Source organism: Nelumbo nucifera, chromosome 8, assembly GCF_055504915.1.
Source record: "Nelumbo nucifera cultivar China Antique chromosome 8, China Antique-T2T, whole genome shotgun sequence".
In the NCBI taxonomy this organism is placed as follows: Eukaryota; Viridiplantae; Streptophyta; class Magnoliopsida; order Proteales; family Nelumbonaceae; genus Nelumbo; species Nelumbo nucifera.
The window spans coordinates 17,540,065-17,553,324 of NC_142656.1; the positions used below are offsets into that span (position 1 = coordinate 17,540,065).

The 13,260-nt window shown below is 37.0% G+C and overlaps 1 protein-coding gene across 4 annotated transcripts; it reads right to left on the reverse strand.

The window, feature by feature from the left end:
• Positions 1-8,534: 8,534 nt before the first annotated feature.
• LOC104592568 (receptor like protein 23-like) lies at positions 8,535-12,747 on the reverse strand. 4 transcript variants are annotated; one of them, XM_088893721.1, is made up of 6 exons: positions 12,594-12,746; positions 11,612-11,754; positions 11,429-11,507; positions 11,005-11,139; positions 10,820-10,897; positions 8,535-9,894 (listed from the first exon to the last, which is right to left on the reverse strand). In XM_088893721.1, exons 1-6 carry the CDS (start codon positions 12,595-12,597, stop codon positions 9,875-9,877), a joined length of 459 nt encoding a protein of 152 aa, XP_088749847.1. In that variant the 5' UTR covers positions 12,598-12,746; the 3' UTR covers positions 8,535-9,874. The 4 variants fall into 4 exon arrangements, 2 of the variants coding, with proteins under 2 accessions (XP_088749847.1, XP_088749846.1); XR_016079691.1 differs by lacking the exon at positions 12,594-12,746 and having other exon boundaries at positions 8,536-9,894; positions 11,429-11,503; positions 11,612-12,555; XR_016079690.1 differs by lacking the exon at positions 12,594-12,746 and having other exon boundaries at positions 8,539-9,894; positions 11,429-11,509; positions 11,612-12,551.
• Positions 12,748-13,260: the final 513 nt, after the last annotated feature.

The window sequence follows — 13,260 nt, forward strand, 5'->3', positions numbered from 1 at the left end:
TTATAGAAAATTATTAGAATTGTAGGGATAAAAATTTTGCATGTAAAATTGGACCCTACCTTGCCCTACCCCAAACAGGGCAAGTTTTCTCAAATCTTAAAGGGGGATGAGGTAGAGACAGGGTGAGAACAAGGAAAATAGCTTTTCCCCAAATTAGGGATGGGATTTGCATATAATTCCCTAAACCCGGTGGTAAATTAGTAAAACATCTGTAGATTTAATATTAATTTTTAAAATATCTTTAAGTTTTCCTCAGATTCTTATAACCCTAAGATCCCATAATTTCATTTATAAACACCCCCAATTGTCATAATCCAATTCCTAAAATACCCACAAATTCTCATTTTATGTGATTGCCTTGTATAAGGAAAATTTAGGGATTCCCCATCCCCGATGGGGAATGGGTGCCTCACCCCAAACTTACCCTGCCACTTGAATCAAGGTGTGGATGGTGTAGAATGTCTTGACTTACAAGGGTGAGGGACAAGGACTGATGCCCCACCCCGTGCATTGCACAAGCCCCCACCAAGTATATAGTGGAGCAAGATGGTAGAAGAGAGAAAGGGGAGATATTTTTGCTATTTTGTCCACTCTATTCCATTCCAAATATTAATGCATACAAGCCTTACTTAAAAATCCTTATTGATATTAGAAGCAAAAAAAAATCCTTTTGAGTTGGATGCAATGTCATCATCAAAGGGACACTTGGTCAGATTCAAACGTCCTGGTTTATCAAAAGAATTAAAGAAAACAAACATGGAATTATATTTATTTCTTCTTTTTCTTGTGTTAATCGGGCTTACCTTGGCGTTCTAGAGTGCAGTTTAAGCGATTTATTCTCAAATCCAATATTTGCAAGTTCTCCAGACCTACTAATTCTGTAATGAATTTTGTATTAATTAAATTTTGAGATATATATGATAAAATTAATAAAGGGAAAGTAAATAAGAAATTGAGAGAGCCTGAGCATAATAACCCTATAGTTTATAGAGAGATGTAATTGAGAGGAAAATTGGAATTTCAACATATTTGTGAAATCATTACGTGCAAGAGACAGATTCTTGAGAGATTTGATGACACCCAAAGACGGCAGGATGCTGTTGTTGAAGTTATTCCAACTTAAATCCAAGACCTCCAGCTTCTTCAATCTACCCAACGGTTCCAAACCTGCAATGACAAACTTCATATTACTATTACTTTTTAATTGTTAATACTATAATCAAAGACCGAAACTTAATTGGGTACCCAATTAAAATCGCAATTCAACAGCCGTGGCCTTGGATGGATAGTTTCTTGTACTCGATTCCTAATTAAGGAGGATCTGACTAGCTAATTCATGCTTTAATTAACTGTTGCTGGTTTACGCATACATTACAACATAATCATTATCATCTTTATTTATTCCAAGACAAGCGTAACAACAATAAGAAAATTAAAGGTTCAATAACAATGTAATATTAGCAAAATGAATTTCATATATTAATTACCGTGATTCTCCACAGAACCAGCAAAATAATTGTTTGATAAGTCAAGGTGTCGAAGCTCTTCAAAGGGAAGAAACAAGCTTGCATTTAAACTAATAAACGAATATCCATCCAGTATATCATTGAGAAAGAGTTGGTAATTTGTTTGGTGGTGGAATTACACACAACAGTCAGATGAGTTCCGGCCTTTATCATCATCATCATCAACCCAAGATTGGAGATGAGTTGGATCATTCAAGTAAGGTTGGACATAAGCCTTGAATTCTAAGAGGCCATTTCTTTCCTCCTGTAAGCACCCCAATATCCCATGATCCAACCCAACAACCAAAACCATCAGCACCCATAAAATTCGCAAAGCCAAACTTGTTTTAGACACTTTCAATTGGTAGTATCTCCCCCTCTGTTCCTACTCCCTATGGGCTGTTTTATATATAATGCCCAAAATGACGAGAATTTATTTCTTTTACAAGGCTAGACGAGTCAAATTAATAAGGCACATGTGTAAGACGTGGGTCGTCGTTAAAGGTAGGTGGGTGCACCAACTAAAAGCACTAAATGTTATTATCATGATATCAACTTTGCATATCATATGACCATAAAATCTTTCCTGAACTCTATTTATTCATATTTAATTGCACACCTTTTGACTATGTGCATTTGCGTCTAATATCAACTAAGGGCATGAGCCACTGGCCCACTGTATTTGCTTACTGACTGTATTACCTTTTTCTTTATGGATTTCATTTAGGCTTTGCTTATTTTCAGTGCAAATTTGGACAATAATTTTTGTGTTACAGTTTACTTTTGATTTCATTTATTTGTAACTATCATTTGCACTCCTACCTGATTGTCTCATTTGCACTCATTGGCACAGTAAATTTTGCATTCCAAAAAATTAATGCAACATTTACAATATTTTCCTCCTACCACAATCCTCTTTGAGATAAAGTGGGGAATATAGTATCTTATTTCTTACCTCACTCCCAAATGAACAACTCCCTTTCCTACCGAAAACATAAAAAATAGAAGAAAAAGAAAAACCCTCTTATCTCCATTGAATTTGATATAAAGTGAGGATCACTTCATTTTAGTTCCTACTTTATTTTTCACAAACAATAATACAAAGTCTATTCTAGAATAAAAGTGAATTAACCAGAATTACTCAACTTATTTGCATTCCTATACATTTATGCTTGTGTAAATAAAACTTGTATTGAAAAAAAAAAAAAAAAACAAATTAAAGAGATTCATCAAACTTATATTTTTTTCTATTTTTTTTTCTTCAATAAAAGTAAACTTTGAATCAATTTAATTTTGTGTGGAAAATTTTGAAGACAACCTTTAGCTTAATTTCTATCTTTTTTGGATAACATTACAGAAGATAAAGTTTGCCTTGGTTAATTAACATATTTTTGGGATTTTATTGATGAAGATAACAATAAAAAAGTTGTAAGCGGTTTGTTTTTTATTAATAGAAAAGTGGTTTGTCATTAATAAGAAAATTATCAAATTCATTATTACAAATGATTAAATTAAGAATATAATTTATTGTTAAAAAATAATTAAAGTCATAAAAGAATTCCACTGAAGTTGGTAATCGTTCTTCCACTCAATAAACAGGCCCCATTTTAAGAAAAAGCTTTATTTGCCCGGGTGCCCACACGGATCCCTCCTTTTGGTAATTATTAAAAAACGCTTAAGTGCTTGACATGGCTGTAAATTGGGAGTCAATATCACCTCCGAGATTCTATTCACACATTGGCAATATTTCCCTTATGATGTTAAATTTATGGAAGATCTTCCCAATGTCCAGCAGGATTTCCCTGCTTCTGGTATGAAGAGTTTTTGTTTGCCGAGAATCTAGACCTGACAAAAAGTTGACCTAACCCGGGAACCCGATCCAATCCAACATGAAAAAATAGGGTTAGGGTCTCATATTTAGTTATCCGAATGTGAAAATGACTCAACCCGACATGACCTGACCCGAAAATAACTGGGTTGGGTGACCCGATTGTCAAGTCTAATTGAGAATATTTATGCATTTTTACAAGTTTCCACTCTTTAATTTTTTCTATTTAGTCTTTACTTTTTATTGTTTATTCTTTAAATTGTTAAATGTTCAAGTTTTTATTTTATATATGGAATTTTAAGGTTAATTCTTTTAATTTTGACATTTTTCATGTATTTTTTCATTATTTTATAACTTTCAATTAGTTTTTGGGATGACCCGAATTGACCCATGGGTCAACCCTAACCCAAACATTTAGGGTTAGGGTCTAGCATTTGATAACCCAACCCGAATTTCAACCCAGCCCAAAATCAACCTGAAGTATCTTGACCCAACCCGAGCCCGACCCACCCAACCCAATTGCTAGGTCTACGAGAATCCCATTGGAAAAAATTAGGAACATTTAGTGTTTATGTCGAGTAAACTTTGGCTATTGGGGCCCAACAGCCTAGGCTGTTGAGACGGTTTATGGGTTGGGCACGTTCTAGGCAGTTCACCTATTCACGCCCATGCTTTGGTCTTTAGTAAAAATAAATTAAGATGTAATTACTACTTTACCCATTCTTTATTTTTTTTATAAGAAGCACGAAAACAATAACAAAAAGAAGAAGAGGCTACACATAGCAGGGGGTAGCACATCCCCAAATGTCAGCACAAGAAATGCATTTTAAAGAAAAAGGAAGAGAAGCAAGAGAAGAATGGTTTGAATGAGCATAATTAGCAAGCCAATCAGCGACCCAATAAGTGTGCTCGTATTCAACGGTGTTGTTCATCCTCTCAATCAAAGTTCTGCAGCCTTCAATGATCCTTTTCAGTCTCCATGGAGGGTCCACTTGGTTCTTCAAACTGTTAATAACTAACTTGGGATCACCCTCAATGATGATGGATTTTCCATTGAAATTAAGAGCGGGACTGTGGGCTTCCTAAGCAGCCCCCATGCTTCAGCAAGATTAGTAGTCATAACACCCATTCCATTGGCTTTGAAATCTAGAAACTAGCCAAAGTGGTTTTTGGCGACACAAGCAATGGTGCATCGATTGCTAATGCACGAAACATCAAAGTTTATTTTGATAGCATCCACCTTTGGATTTATCCACTTGACAGGGATGATTTGTTTGCTAGGTTCAATCATTGAGTCACATTCAAAACTTGAAATTGATTCTGTAAAGGAGTTTTTAGCTCTCTCAATAATTATGGGAAGGGAGATTGCTTTATTATTGAAAATCTTGTTATTTCTGTTCTTCCAGATATGCCATAGCAAAACAACAATTTTTTTCTTTACAAATTGACTCTTAAGACAATCAGCATTACCATTCAAAGAAATCCACCAATCAATCATCGAATTGCTATTTTCCATCGAATTTCTATTTTCCGTCGAAATAGTATCTCTCGTGATGAGCCATATTTGTCTAGTAAAGTGGCATCTAATGAAAATATGGACAAAATCCCCTTCATCCCCACAGAACCCACATGAGCCATCAATATCAAATTCTCTTTTACTAAGCACTACCCTAGAGGGAAGATTGTTGTTGAGCAAAAGGTATAAAAAGACTTTAATCTTGGGGGCAATTTTCAGACTCCACACCTTATTGATTTCCTTTGTCACCCTACTAGGGTTACCATGCATCCAACAGGCCTCATTATATGCCGATTTGATTGAGAAATTTCCATTTTCATGGTAATGTGGCATTCCTAGAAATTCTCTCAACAATAGGCTGTTGGGCACCAACAGCTAAAATTTTTCCCTTTCTATCAGGGCAAGTCAGTCTTCGCACTGTTCGAGCAACCCCTTGCAACCTTACATTGGAAATATTTTCTATGAAATAATTAAATCACAGAGCTACGAGATATTCAACGCAAAGCTGTAAAGGCTATTAGAACAGACTACCCTAACTGAAGTCGAACTCTACCTTTCAGGGGCAAGACTGTTTTACCATGTTCCAACATCATCCATATATACACATTACATACATGTTGGGTTCCAACATCATCTGTGTTTCCACATTGCACATTGCACATTGCATACATTAGGACCACGTTGGGATAGTTTTTGTTGTAAGCAGATCCCATCGCCATAACCTATTAATTATAGCCCGTTTGGTGTATCTTTCCGCATGGTCTTTTGGCTATTTACAAGCCAAGAATACCGATTTTCGGTCTATTTCCATTTGGCATATGGAAGATCTAGCCGCCAAAAGACAGAATGTTAAAAAAACATGAGAAGCCCATTTTAAACTGATTTCGGGAAACTCTAAATGAAGCTTCTTCCGTCTTTCGCGTTTTAATCTCACACGGAAAAGACACGTCTAGCAAACGTGCTTCTAGTCAGATCTTTATGCAAAATAGACAATTCGTCTATTAATTATATTGTTCACTTTGTTTATTTATTTTTATATTTGAAAATAAAATTATAAGATTGAACCCCACCTCTCGCTCTCAAGTCTCAACCCAAGGAGGGTGTGCAAGATTAATTATAAGGGTAAATTTCTTAAATTGACTGTCATTACCCTATTTTACCCTCCACTTTTATTTAAATTTTCAAAAAGTGTATCTCCCTTTCCTCTCCCTCTCGTTCTCTTCTCTAGAACCACCGAAATTATAGATCTCTCAAATCTCTCCCTCCCTCTCCCTCTCCCTCTCGACGATTCCTGGTGATGTTTCGAAAAGGGTGTGACTATGAGGCATTGGATGGCTGGAATGGAATCACCTGGATGGGTTGCTTTGGCCCACCAAGGTTTCCTTGGGCGGAAGCCAACCGAATGGTCAGTCGGACTCCCTTCCTGCATGCCGCGGCAAGTACCTTGGGGCCTCTGTTTGTGTCTTTATGCGAAATTTGAGTGTGTTAAAGACATACCCAACCCAGCCTTCTTTTCCTAAAGAGAAACTGTTCTGCACCACTGTTCATTGCTTTTGCTTAAAATCTAGAGAGAAATGATTTTCTTTGCTTCAAATGTTTGTGATTTGCAATGATGTTCTTTTTTATTCCTGATGCTTCTTTGCTTCAGAAGGTACTGGTTAGAGAAGTTCCGCACGAACCTGAACCCTGAGCTGCTGCACAAGTTAGAGAAGTTCCAACACGTCCCGACCCTCTCATCCTCCATGGCGTCCTCCCCGTCGTGTTCATTCAACATCTTTCCATCTTCTTATTCTATACCTGCTTCTCCTCCTCTTTCCAATGCAATAAACCGTCTTCAGCCGGCCTTAGAATTCTCAAACTCGAAAGATTTTGTTCCTCTGTCGAAGTTGAAACTAAGGGACCCCATACAGAAGTTGTTCGCAAGACCAAAAAGAAGAGAAAGCTCAAACCAAGTTTCTACGACCAAATTCGCGATCGATGGTCTCTCAAGCTTGGCTCTCCAAGAGAAAGATTGCCATGGCAAGAGCAAGAACCACAAGGGCAAGAAGAAACAAGAAATGATCAATCTTTCTTCTCCTCCTAATTCCTTAGAGGGAGATGGCGGGAACCCGTCATTCGATGACTTGGTGAGTTTTGCTCTAGGAAATCGCTCAATTTCATCTCCTTGGAGTCATGGGGACAAACCCAGAAAACCCCATTTGGACTCCACGACTGAAATTGTCCAAAATAGTTTAAACAACAAGCGGGAAATTTGCTGAATTTCATGACTTTTCTGAAAAGAGTACCACTCCTAAGACTAGTGAATATAGTGTAGTTAATCATAGTGGAAACTTGAAAGAAGAACAAAGAAGTGATTATATTCGAGATGACATTGGACCCCCTTAATTGGGTTTGCTGGAGAGCAGTCAACTGGTAATGGTGATTCGGTTAGATTACCTTGGGAAAAGGAGAAATTTTTGGAGTTTGTGGATCGAGGTAGGTGGAGGAGGAGCACCACGGGGCTGACGGAGAAGACAGTTCCTGAACCTTAGTTGCGGAGGCTTAGAAATGTTGCTTTGAGGATGCTGGAACTGAGATATCTTTGCCGGAACTAAGATCTATTTCGCACACTAGCTACGTCCGAAGCCTTTGAGTTTCAGAACATCGGAATAATGAAGAAAGCCTCTAGACGAGACTGAGAGGAGACCCAAATATGATAGAAAGGGTGTTTTAAGAATTTCTAATAAATATATCAGTAACAAAAAATTAATGGATATTAACGATAAGGGTTGAGTTAATCAATTGCTAAAAATAATAGACATAGTGTTAGTCAATTCTCAAACAGTAAAGATACACCTAATCAATTAGTTAAATCATAAGAGTAGTTTAAAAAATTTATCCTAATTATAAAATTCATAGGTTTATGTTGGAGGCATGAGCCTGTACCCAACTTGTCGTCCCCAAAACAATGATTCTTTCTTTGAGTTGGATCAACAGGGCCATGGGCCCATGGTCTTCAAGTTGGATGGCTAGGTGTAATGAAAAGAACCAATTAAAAAAATAATTTACGGTTACCTTTACAATGAATTCACCCCAATAAAACTACGACTGCTCATCAGTGGATGTAATTTCTACTGACATGGGCTTTAATTTTAAATTTTTAATCCCACTTTGATTAATTAAACAGAAAAAAGGAGAAAAGTTGAAAAGTTAGGTTTGCGTGCTTCACATGGTTGGATGAGTTGGTCAATCTCTATATCGTGTGAACCGTTAATGATCTTTCGATTTTTATCGAGCAAAATGGATCTCACCACCAACCAAATGAAATGTATTCTGTTTTTCTTGACGCCAGATGAAAGTATTGCGTGAATGCTTATTTGACGGTATTGGTCTTTTTGCAGTAGAGGCTTGTTATTGTTACTTCATTTCTTATTGTGTGAATGGTTTTTTTTTATACTATTGCAGTTCTTCCTGCAAATAGGGAAAATCCTCTCCACCATTTTTAGCCATTTTGTTTGTAACTAGAACTAAGAATCTGAACCAAAAACTTTGGTTCAAATTAACAGAGAGATAGAGAGAGTTTAGTTTACTCGGTTGCTCCTGAGTCTAATTGCATGAGCTACATGCAGAAGCCGGTTATTTTTTATTTTCATCTAGATAGGGCAGTAAAAAAGAAATTATGTAATTAATGAACCGTAATAGTCAGTCATCTGCCTTTAATTAGTTGATTTAATGATAGATACAAAAATGGCTTAAAATCACAGAATAGGGAAAAAAGATAAGAAGAAGAACAGTATGGGGGTTTGGAACAAGGAGAGGCATGGTGACGTAGACTATTTTGTCTAATGACTCTCCACAAAGAAGAGGGAATTGCCCTCATGGCTGCTTTTTCCAAATGTTGCAAACTGTCCCTTCTGCTCCGGAGTCTTTCCTGATAAAGAGTGTAACTCTATAATCTGTGGAGGAATTGCCCCAACCAAATTGTTGAAAGAAAGGCCCAAGCTCTCCAATTGACTCGAGTTTGAAATGGTTGTTGGAATGCTTCCACTTAAATGATTGTTAGATAGGTTAAATGCATGGATTCCATTTAATTAACTCTCCATTAATTCCAAGTGGAATGTGTCCAGTTAATTGATTACACGAGAGATCAAGGCCAAGCATGAGTTTGAGAACAATACCCTTGTACGGGTCATACCTATTTTTGGTTGTGAATTCCACCTATTCCCCGATGATTTTAAAAAGATTAGAATGTATCCCAAATGTATATTCCTGTAAGTGTACTCTTGTACACATATGATGATGAATAAATTGAATCACTATTTGTGTCATACGAATAAGGATCATCATCAATACGCCTACACCCGTGAATCAAATGACATGTTCTTGCATGAATAATTGCTTTTACATTTAGATATTCTGTCCTTCCAAATTAATGTAATGTTATTCAAGCATGGAGGTATCGGACCAGAAAGATTATTGTGAGAGAGGTCCATTATGTTTAGCTCATCTAGATGGCATAACTGTATGTGAATGTTACCTTCCAATCGATTTTCTTTCAACAAAAGAGCTCCCATTGATGAAAGATTACCAACCCATTTGGGTAAACTACCATTTAAGAAGTTATAACTTTTGTCTAGTTACTGTCACCAAACGTGTGCTTTTAGAAAAAGCTTCTTTGACTGGTCCTTCAAGCTCGTTCTTCTGTAAATGTGCATATTGAAAACTCTCTGGGCTGAAGCAAGATGGTATTAAGCCATTAAAATTGTTCTCAGAAAGATCTAGAAACCAAAGTTCTCCAAGTGCACAAAAGTTGGCTGGAATTGGTCCTTCAATATGATTGTTGGCCATGACAACTACCTCCAAACTTGATAAATTCCCCAACCATATCCAGGAAGCCTACCAGAGATGTTGTTATTACTCACATCCAGTGCTATCAAATCCCAGCTTTTAGACAAGCTATACAGAACGTTTCCTTAAAATTCTTTCCGTCTACATATAAGTACTTCAAACCAGTCAAGTTGAAAGCTGTTGGAAGCATTTGGCCATCTAAATTGTTATTCGACAACCTGAGGAAATGTAACCTTGAGAATCCCATGATAAAGTATTCCGGAATATGTTCCGATAAAGAATTGTTAGAAAAGATCCAAAACTTCTAACCATCCCATGTTTCCAATAGATTAAGGAAATTTTCCTTTAAAAGTATTTATTGAGATGTCCAAAATCTGTAAGTTAGGAAAAATAACTCCAATATTTTCTGAGATTTGACCATGAAATTGATTATGGGAAATAATTATAACAATCAAACTTAGACAGGGATGAGATGGTAGAACCGGAGTGTTAGTGAAGGAACTATTAGTTGTATTGATTCATTATATTCAATACCTCCAATCTTGTATTGTTCTCTAGCAACCAAGTGGGAAATTGAGAACCACTAAAGTTGTTGTACGAGAGATCAATTACCCTTAAATCAGATTGGTAGTGGGGGAAATTAGGCATTAGACGAAGTAGATTGTTGAATGTGAAGCTTGACAATTGTAGGATCGGAAGGTTGGAACTATGGTTAGGAAGTCAGTTTCCATCTAAAGCTGGTTATTCTAAATTTGGAATGAAAAGTCAGCACCGACTTAAATTTTTAGTTTTAAAGGATCCCACGTGGATCAATTAAAAGCCAAATTTTTTTGTTAAACTGCCTCCTGTAAGACGGTTAGCTCATATATAAATAGGGGTTCACCCCTTACAACTAAGTAGTAAGTCTAAGTTAAATAGTAAAGGTGTGGTATGGTGTAGAGGAGTCTCGTGGTGAGTAGCCTTCAAACAAGGTTGGTAAGTCTGTGTAATTTTTAAGTTAAAATAGTGCACATGTGTGATACATTGTGTATACATGTATCCTAGTGTGCTTTGCATTAGTAATATATATCACTCATATGACTTTGGTATATCACATAGTATAATTGATTGATATCAAGGCTCAATATAGGATAGACGACATACCTTGGATTATTTGTGGAGTGCCGTTAAATTTATTCGAACCTAAATCCAACGCTTCCAGGTTCTGTAAATCTGCTAATTCTACAATATCATCAAATTATATTTAGTTATTCCAACTTTTTACACAATCTACGTGTTGACTGTTGACTTGTTATGATTAGAAAATGAACGTCAGTAATGATGCATACCTCCGCTAGGAAAGGTCCCTTCCATTTCATTATCAGAGAGCCACAGAGACTTGAGGGATTTGAGGGCTCCCATACTTGTGTCAAAGGAATTGAGTCTCTCCAGGTTTTTCAACCTATCGAACAAGAGCTTAAGGCCTGCAAAGTGTTGAATTATTAATTAAGGCCAAAATTAAATGGTGTAGTTAAAAGAAAGAGTCTAAATCTCCTGCTCACGTTTATCCTAATCATACATGAAGAATATTTCATTCTCTACATAGTATTACGTAGGGGGGAGATGTTCCCAATTTACAGAGAATCGTGTGTTGTAGATAGACGTGGGCAAGAGATCCGGACTCTTAAAAGAAATCTATATACCTTTGACTGAGTTCGATACAAATACAACACAACAAGGTTATAAATTAAACATTCAATTGGGCTTACGTACCTTGGAGTCGTAGAGTGCCCTTTAGCTTTAAACCATTCCCACTCAAATCCAACATTCGCAAGTTCTCTAGACCCGCTAACTCTATGACAAAAATTAAAGTAATTAATAGAAAGCCTGACCATATATAGCCAAGCCTTATGTAAGAAGGATCTAATTGAGAGTAAAATTAGAATTTCAACATACCTTCAAAAGGAAAAGGGTTTGTGAAATCATTCCTAGAAAGAGGGATTTGAGGGCACCCAAAGACGGCAGGATGCTGTTGTCGAAGTAATTGTCATTCAAATTGAGGACCTCCAACTTCTTCAATCTACTTAACGGTTCCAAGCCTGGAAGGATCGATATTCTTCATATTACTATTTTACTTTTTCTTTCGTTAATATTATAATTTTAGACTGAAGCGTAAAGTAGATCCATCAATCAAACAATTAGAATCCCGATTCAACTTAATTCATCTATCAACTGTTGCTGGCTTACGCATATGCTTTACAACATAAACATCATTTCATCTTCATTTCCAAGGAAACAGTAAAAAACAATAAGAAAAAAGATTCAATGGTTTTGGAGTTAAAAAGAGCACAGCACCACAAATTTCATTCATTAGCATCATTCAATAGTACAGGCATTAGAAAGTCAGGTGTGTAAAGACCAGGTTACAGTCCTGGAGTTATTGCAAGCAAACTTTGCAAAAGCATGGGCAACTTTATTGCCTGTATGAACTGGCCTAAAAGAGACAACATAAGACTCAAAGTCCTTCAAAAGGTCCCTACAATCCGAAACAATGGAGAACAACCACCATGGGGTGCACAGATGGTCATCCAACAGGGAAATTTACAAACCAAACTGAGAATGGTTGTGAGCACCGTCCACATTAATCTTTAATTATGAGGGGTGGAGGAGGAGGAGGACACCAAGAAACTTCTGGGAGACTCACCACAGGTGTCGGTGTTTGTTCTGAGGCGTTGCTTTCTTTAAGTGAATCAACTCTTCAATTTGAGCATTAAAGGTATAGCAATAATGGAAGAGGGTTTTAGAGGGGAATTTTCCACGGAAACTTTACATCTTACCTTCCAATAATGACAAAGAATTGAAATGTATTCACTTTTCAATCTTTCAAGCATGAAAAATAGAGGTATTGCATCAATATATAAGACAAGTCAATACGTACACATTCAAATGGAGCGCATGCCCATGGGAGATGTATTGACTAACCACCAGTGACCGAATACCTTATCTCATTCAGACGAGTGAGCTGATGCTTGAACACTCAACTTGTGTCAATGGATAAGGGCTGTAGAGATGATGCTTGTAATTAGTGGTTGTTGCGAGTTCTCTCGTAATAGAGTTAGAGTGGTCTTTGATCTGGACCAATCAATCAAAAAGAGAAATTACCCAGGAAAAGTAAGGCTTCAGTGCTTGACTTGCATGGTAACAGTGAGTCATCTACCGCGTCTGTGACGAGTTACGGGTATTTTGACTTTTATTATTCTGTTTTTGATAGGCAAATGATCTTCAAAATTTAGATCGCCACGAAATAACACCATCCACCACAATATTTTTTTTGTAAATATGTACCCTAACCTAGACGTGTAATGTGGGCTGGGCTAGTGCCAGCCCGCTTTTGTGGGCCGTGTCTGAATGGAACCCCCCCGAAAAGGGAGTCTGGCACAGCCAAGGGCCTGGCCACACTTCGACTGGAGATTGATTTGGCAGCTTAAGGTGCCACACCACTTTCAAATCTTCACGTGGAAATTCTTGTGGGACGAACTTCTAACCAAAGAAAAATGCACACAATGGCTGGTCTCCATGGACCAACTCTGTTCATTTTGCAAAGT